Here is an 8,340-nt window from a genome sequence, read left to right as displayed (position 1 = left end):
GCATTCTCCTGCCGCTCCCTCATCAATAATGAAACTAAAAGCATGGAGATAGCTCTTCAGCAGGAATACTCGTGGAAAAGGGATTTGTTGTTACATGGCAGAAAAAGATTTATTGACCTGGAATAACGGCGGAAAGTTTTTTTGTTTTCCATGTATTTCTCAAAATGGAATATCAAACCTTGCATAACTGTAAATACTATGGGATTGCTCCATCAAACATATTCAAGGGCAGGGTAGTGCTAGAGTCCTAAGATTACCGAGTTCATTTCCCTCGGTCTTCAGCTATAGATCAACATGCCAGGCCCATAATTGCTCCTCAAGGCAACAGGCATGTGTCTGAGTTCACTGTAGACTGCAATGGGACTTCAGAGTCAGATTGACAACTTAATATTGTCGCTGTCATTATAGTTTCTAGTTTGGGTTCCGTTAATCAAATCAAATCCTAAACGAAAGTTCTCCTTGAGATTGATGATAAACCATCACCTTGTCCTCAATGGTTCAACTGTGCCACAATTTGTATGATTCTTCTGTCTTGTTGAACATCTGGATAAAAACCAACCAGGAACTATAAAAAAAAAAAGGGTTACAACCAATAGACAACCATAAGGTCACCTTAAACATGACCAGAGTTTGCTCTTATTAAGGCCGTGACAATGATCGGTCTCTGTGAATTTAATCTGTGATTTATACATGGAAACATACATACATATATATATAAATACACAAATAGAAATTAGCATTCTCCTCCCTACTGCACCCAGCGGCCAGGATAGTGAGAGACGCGGGGATTACGAATACACACAAGATTTACTGGGACACATGAACTGAGATACATCTAATATAAAAGAGAAATAAAGTCACAGTCAGGCTCAGAGGAGAGATGGTCATCAATGATATGATGTTGCTCTTTCTGAATTGGACTTCAGAGAAGGTTGTTGTGAAATTAAGCAAGTGTTTGATCATTGATCCGAGTAAGATATTACACATGAACAGGAACCTTCTTAGACAGGGAAAAACAGGTCTGTTGAAAAGAGTGGGAAGAGACTTTCAGGCTGGAGCATAAAACTGACAAGAGAGTTGGCATTCCTTTAGAAATCCCAGTAGAAAACAGAGCGAAGAAGAATTCAAACAAGTAGAGAGAGCACACACACACAGTCACACACACGCACGCACGCGAAGAGTCAAGAGGTCCATTCTGTCAGCACGTCATCAATCTATCTTTGACTTTGGTGACTGCAGAATACAAGCTCGATTTATGGACATTCCTTCATCATATATAAAGAAATTGAACCTTCCTAGAGGTCACTCCTGGAAAGCAAACATGCCCTCAAAGCGGGAAATGCCGATGCTACATGTGACAACTTCAAACCCCTCGCCAGCAAATCAACAAGGCTGCCCTTGTTGACGGCCCACTGGTATTTCTGACGTAGACATGGTAACTTCGGTCCAGGGTTCAGGGCAGGATTACCTTGTAATGGACATTTCACACCACACCGAGAGTTCGTCAAACAACACAAACACAAGGGACGTTTCTTCAACCCTTTTACAGGCACAACATTCAGCAGTCAAATAGCAGTGTCAAATCACTGCCTGTGACCCACAATTAGGGCTAACCTCTGTTAGGGACGAGGTCACACAGGTCATATAATGCAGACTGGTCCACTTTCTGCGATGCTAATCCCAAACCACTAATGCTACATTTTGGGTCATGGTTGCTTATAACATGGTTATGTGTCAGAGCAGTGATATCTCCCACATCTTTTTAACACCCAAAGTAAAAGTTCAGATTCAACAAAAAACTGCAACTGTTGATTACCCAACAGACTTTATAAAAGATTAAAAGCGAAAAATGATCGTAAACAAGCAGGACGTGATTCTCGTTCTTCGAATTGGGTTCTGAGCAGTTGTGCGTGACAGTAAGTGTGTCAACATCGGTGAGGTCAAGATGTGATATTCACCGCCGTGCCGTCATTATGAGGGTGAGCACATGCACAGCTGCACGCACACGCCGCTCCACTGAACGGCTCAATGATTCAGCAGATTTGACCTGCTGCTTGACCGCTGAGGCAGGGCCACCGGCCTGCAGGCCACACCGCCGCCTATGTCCCTGCACCCACGCACAGGGATGACCCTTAATGCTCCTGATCCCTGTGTCCAGACACCGGTCGTTACGCTCCCACAAACCCACCCGGGCTGTCCTGTACCCGACTGATAACAGTGATCGGTGGATGACAGAGCAGAACACATCCCCTGTGAAGCTTATTGTTTCACTCTGAATGGAGAACAGGCGTCGACTAACCACGCCGACCTCTGACGTCATGCAGAAGAATGCTTGTGTGCGATTAACTTGTCCGGTTTCCCCCGCCATCACCCCCGCTCCGTTCCCCAGCGTCTCCAGATAGCATTCTTCCTGGGAAGAATGTCCAAAAGCCTGTGTGCTACAGCAACTCCACTTTGTTTGTCCATTCAGCCAGCGCTCTGACGGGAAGGGCCGCCTGTGCTTAATGCGGGCTTCCACAGAGGCAGGCCATATGCTGCAAGCCCACTTAAGGGAGTTTATTAGAAGCCTTGCCTGTGCCCTCCGTTCTCTATTCCTGGCCCAATTCAGACGGCTGGCAGCCCGCCATTGGGGACTTGACTTGGAGCCGAGGCAAACACAGTGTATGAGCAGGGGGGGGCTAGCCTTACTCTGCCAGCCAGTAAGTAAGTGGGAAGATGAGCATCCCTATGCTGTTCTTATCATGACTTTGGCAGACCACCAGGCCAGAACTCAACTGCTGAGAAAACCCAAAACCCACCTAAATCTAGTGGTACCATGGTTGACTTGGTAGAAGGTCCAATATAGAAAGGGACAATCCCTTAATGCATACAAATTCCCAGAGAGATGATATTTATGCAGTAGGTTGTGCCCACTTAATTCACGATAGTGCACCTCGTTTTTCAGGCAGGGTAGGAAAATAACAATCTGTTACGAAAAACAATCTGTTATTATGTAAAAGCAATCTTTTAAACCACAGTGGGTTCAGAGATGTTTGCCCATCTGGATTCATGTGGTCATAATCTGGGTCTGTTTGTGTTTCTGGAGGGCTGCCCTAATCTCTTGTTTTGGCTGTGATGCTCTGTGCTTGTGCCATGTGCACAGTTTAGTCAACCAGAGCGCTGAGGATTGAGGGGCTGGTGGATGTGGCGGGGGGGTCGGGGTGGGGGAAGGGGGGGGGGGGGTGTTTACGATGGAGGTGGCCCCAACACAGCAGCTGGTCTCCTGGAGTGGATGATGTGTTTATGGGTATAGGGACAGCCCTTTCCCCATGTGGAGCCACTCATTGTAGAAGTACGGTCGCTCCCCTGACCTTTGTTTCCTTTGTTGTCACTGCCTACAATGGGAAGGTTTCCCTATCAAACTCACGTACACCTCGCCTCATTGAAGATACTTCATCACTCGCTGCCTATGTCTGCCCATGATCATGCTCTATTACAAATACTTTGCCATCGAGAAATGTCCTTAAATAAATACCTTTTCATCACTTACACAATCAATAATCTCGTGGTAAAATAAAGAGGTGGATGCTAGGTTTAGGGCCAGACATTGTTGTGTACAAATGACGATGAACAGAAATATTATATGCTAAATTATACGAGTAAAATTTCTTGCACTTAGGGTTAGGACAAAATAAACAGATAAAATGGATTACGGTCATTATTGCGAGTGGAAAACCACACAAAGACAGCTATGTACTTTAATGATCTGTCTCCTCAGTTCTGTCCCATAAGCCCTAGTGTTCACCGAGTGTGAGTCATTGCTAACCATTAGCCTGTCTGTCCCAAGCACCCAACATACACATCTCATTGTATCAGAAAACAACTCAGCCTGCTCAGTTTGCTCAGGCAGCCCCAAATCAAGCATATCACCAGGCACGGACAAGTACACGGCTATTTGTGTTGTGGAACGCCTCATAGCGCAGATTAGGGCAATAGACATGTGACAATGCCACCACAAACAGGGGATCTCCATTGTTCTCGTTCTGAATCGAGACAGAAGGAACAAATGAAAGTATGAGATATTATTAAGTGGAAAGTTCTATTGGGAGACATCATATTTATTTCATTACCTGATCTCCAGAAAGCTGTCTTTCTTATCATCTCCTCGATTGTCATCCCGGACGTCTCTGCTGGTGAGACCATTACCATGTCTACCTCTCCTCTTTGAGAGGGGCCGTGCCGTGTATAATACTGGCCTTGATGAGTGCAAGAAAATGCTTAAACACTCTCAACACAAAGCAGCCAAAGTGCATGCTCAGAGGGCATAGCCACTGACGGGGAACACAGCGATATATTAAGCTAGCCATCGTCAAATATCAAGGCAACCGATTATGGTCAATAAGACACGATGCATTGGAAACCAATGGATTTCTCTGCCATTAACAGGGCCACTAACTGCCATTAACTCTGCACCCCATCTCCATTCACTGCCCCTCTGCCCCACCCCACTGGGGGCGGTGGAACCTACTTCCCAGTCTTGCAATGGATTTTAAAAAGGCTTCAATGGCCTGGTCTGTCTATTCCAGCACCAGGGGTCAGCTCTCTAAATCCAGCCCGCTGACACCAAATCAATTACCTCAGGGCTGTTGGGTTAGCAGAATGGAGACATCCACGAAGAGCAGGAGATACCAGGCTAGACCCGGGACCCGTGTGGGCCAGAGCTGCTCAGCAGTTTGCTGTATAGTCCTCTCTCCTCCTTGTGCCCACTGTGCAGAATCCCAAGGAAACGCTAATTACTCCTGCGGCTCTCCGTTCTACGACTTGCACAGGTGCAATATAAACAAAAAAGCTGGGCAATGTGGTGAGAAGGAATCAGTTAGTATGCTCAGTAAAGCCAGACAAACCTAGATTGGATTCAAGGATTTACTCATTTAGGTGATTGTTATCTTACATGCTTCTGTACAATACGATAGAATATTGATATTGATAAATATATATACGATACCTCAACCCTAACAACCAAAAACAGGGCCTTTCAATATGCTTTGTTATGGTTGACCACTGAGTGTTGGGTGGCAGAAAGAACCCCAACACACGCAGGAGATGGAGAGTAGAGGCCCCCATTGTGGCTCTGGCTCTGGGCCTGTCACGCTGACATATGAGCTGGTGCAAAACTGAAGGTCAGTCCCTGAATGCATGACAGTGGAACGGTAGAAACGGCGCCGAGGCAGTGGGGGAAATGCACAGGTATAGCTTCCTGACACCTCCCTCCATCACTCAGAGTCCCTCTCTCTGAGGAATGTCAGCCCGACTGTGGCCCTTTTAACAGTTTGGAAACTTGAGCCAGGTGCTCTCTCGCTCTCTCTCTCTCTCTCTCCCTTTGTCTATAAACATTATTACTCCCACTTGTTTAGCCACCAGACTGATTCTTATCCACCACCATAACAACATTCCATCCAGAAAAGGATGCTGTAAAATGAGGAATAGGAAAACAATGAATCGGTCTGAAGGTTCTTCCCACATAGCTGTTTTGAGATGGGTCCCTTAACAATGGCTTGCAGCTATGCCAGGTTGAATTGTACAGTAATGCATGTTGAGGGTGGGTCGGTCAGCTGCTTCTGACCCCTGCTGGCGCTGCACCTATCTTCCAGCAGGTCCTGTGGTTCCCCCGAATGATCCAGCTTCAGTGTTTGATGGCCGATTCCCACAGAGCAGACAGGTACATGATGTCCCTTGAAATGACACACAGCGCTCTATCCAAACAACGAGGAAGGAATAGGGGAGCGTTGGAAGAAGCAGATCTTGCGCGGGTAAGATTAAGGAGTGAGACGGCAGCGCTGGAAATATCAATAGCCTCTCCAGTCGGGGGGAACATGCTGATCCGTCGCTTTGCTCATCTCCCCAAGAACATAGGTCGATAATAAACAACTTATGTGTGGCTGTGAAATGAAAATGCAGTGTAGTCCTAAACTGGCCAAACACCATCATTGAGCAAGTAAAAGTATTAGCTCTGTACTGGTATCTCTTACAGACAAATATTTTTTTAATTTAAAGAGGATCCAAACATATGTTTTTTGTTTGATTGGCAATGTAAAAAAAATTAAAGCATGCCTTACAATAAGACCTGAAGACTTAAGAAGACATGATTTGTCTTGAAGTGTTGTGCATATTGAATACAAAGAACCACCCGGCTCTGAGTGAGTCATGCCTGTGACAACACTGTGGTGAACCATGACAGTTAGGCACAGACCCCAACAATGGACAGAAAAAATGCTGTCACAGCAAACTCGGTTAACCATTGAAAAGAGAAATTACTAGGTCATAGAAATGATCCCTTCTCTTTTCCTCTCCGCACATCATGACATAACTTGTCAAAAGTTAGATCCAAGTTCTCCTGGTGGAAAACAAACTCTATAAATGTTAATGAAATTAACATTTATTTGATGCATCTGAAAAGCGAAACAATTTACCAAGGGAACTATATGATTTGAAGGTAAACAGGGTCATTGCAATTGAATGCCATTGCCACCCAGATGCAAGACCGTTAATTCCCAACGTTTAGTAGCCCTTAAAGCAAGTGAACAAAGACTAATTACCTAGTTCATAAGTCTTGCTGTAAATAAGTTTAGTATCAGTGAAAAGGATACACCAATTCCAGTTGTACTTTTCAAGTTCTGCCCAGCACCAGTATCCTACATATGTGGGATCTGGTCCTTTCAGTAGTTCAGACTTTATAAAGGAATGACACTACAAGTCAGAACAGTGCAGCAACATGACTGATTGGATTGGTGAAGTTACGCAAGGGGAGCCTATATCATTTTCCGGTTAAACTTTGACTGTACTATTATGCAAGTTACATATCGAGCAACAAGCGAGATTTTTATTTATTTAATTAACACATCTTATCACTGCAAACATTCTTCTCACAAGACTCAAATTGTTCAAGTGAGCAACGATCATCTTGTAGCAATTTCGGCCATTATTTTAGCATTTGAATGAACACTTTAATTAAACTATATAGTTAGAAATGTGTACTTTGCGAATACATTTTCGAAAAGTATACAGAACAACATTTATAGCCCTGGTCTTCAGGGTTTTCAGATTTTTTTGAACTGATCCAAAGACACATGACCAGTCACTTTCAAGACTTAGCGACAAACAAATCAATCAGTTGAGTTAAACCAAAGTTAAATAGTACACGTAGTTCAAGAGTAAATCAGGAAACCTAGAGCTAATGTTAGCAGATGAGACTGGTCGTCTATCAGGTGGCTAGCGAGCCCCACTGATCACAGCGAATGTTTTGCTAGCAGGTTTTGTTAAAATGTGGAGCACATCCCAGTTTAAGTGTTGACGACAGGTTCCCTGGGGAGAACCGGGCTTTATATCCAGTCTTTATGACTTACCTTGGGCTTGTACAGCCACTTCCGAAAGCGGTTCATCGCTGCCTCTCCGCCTCCCTTTGTCACGGAGCCGCCTCTCCTACCTGAGCGTCGGGGAGAGCAGCGGCACAACACCGCTAAGCTAGCTAGCAGCTGGGAGTCCTAAAGCGGGGGAAGCACAGCTACACTTCGCGGTATCTAAACGGAAACCTCTGGTTTCATAACGTACACATGGTTCTACACGGATGACGTTTCAATTCCATCTTTCCTGAATCCGGGGTACGCTGTCTCGGGCCGCCCAGTCACTCTCAGGTTCAGACTCTACAGAGCAGCCAGACAGCGCGGTGGCGGTGCTCTCTCTCCCTACCGCTGATGACAGTCACGGTGACAATACCCGCCGCCCACTTTCCCGGGAAGCGGCTTGCACCGTACGTCATCACGTCGTTACGTCATCACGCCGAACGCATTGTTATGCGGTCGACCAACAACAAAGGGTGCGGATGCTGCACAGTGCACAAGGCATAAACCAGATGTATGGGGTTTCCTGTTTAAAAAAAGAAGCTTTGAAACACCTCTCAAATAATAAATGATTGTTTTCTTTGTTATTAAAAAAACAGTTTGAACAAAATCAGATGACAGTCAGTTTTGTTTTTTTCAATTTCTTTGTTGCTAGGCAACGTCTAAACAATACAGCCAGTTTATGGGTGATTCGTGGTGTGGGTATAACCTCCCCAATGTCTTGACACAAATATATAGGTAAGAATGAACCAGCTTTGATCTCGTCATGTATGATCCTTTTAATTCGGGAATGTTCTGTGTGTTCGCATGATATAGATGCTGGATCCAATACAATGGCCTCAAATTGTGGACTTCTGGTCAAGCAGGCGATTATGCTGCTTGACAATTTTGACCCTAGAAAACAATGTCTGGATTACTTCATAGAAGATGCAACAAACGCTATGGAGGTACTGTATCTGTTTGT

The 8,340-nt window shown here is 44.9% G+C and overlaps 1 protein-coding gene across 3 annotated transcripts in view; it reads left to right on the top strand.

Moving 5' to 3' along the window:
* Window positions 1-7,899: 7,899 nt before the first annotated feature.
* The window catches only part of cfap99 (cilia and flagella associated protein 99), a 5,047-nt gene continuing 4,606 nt past the window's right edge, over window positions 7,900-8,340 (top strand). Inside the window, exons 1-2 of one of the 3 annotated variants that reach the window (XM_060052398.1) lie at window positions 7,900-8,074; window positions 8,193-8,323. In XM_060052398.1, coding sequence (XP_059908381.1) covers window positions 8,059-8,074; window positions 8,193-8,323 — 147 coding nt within the window. In that variant the 5' untranslated portion in view covers window positions 7,900-8,058. Of the gene's footprint in view, window positions 8,324-8,340 lie in introns of all 3 variants that reach the window. The other 2 variants (XM_060052399.1, XM_060052397.1) reach the window with 2 other exon arrangements.

This window comes from Gadus macrocephalus, chromosome 5 (genome assembly GCF_031168955.1).
Source record: "Gadus macrocephalus chromosome 5, ASM3116895v1".
In the NCBI taxonomy this organism is placed as follows: Eukaryota; Metazoa; Chordata; class Actinopteri; order Gadiformes; family Gadidae; genus Gadus; species Gadus macrocephalus.
Note: the sequence above shows the minus strand (reverse complement) of the source record. Positions and strands in the feature narration are given on the sequence as shown.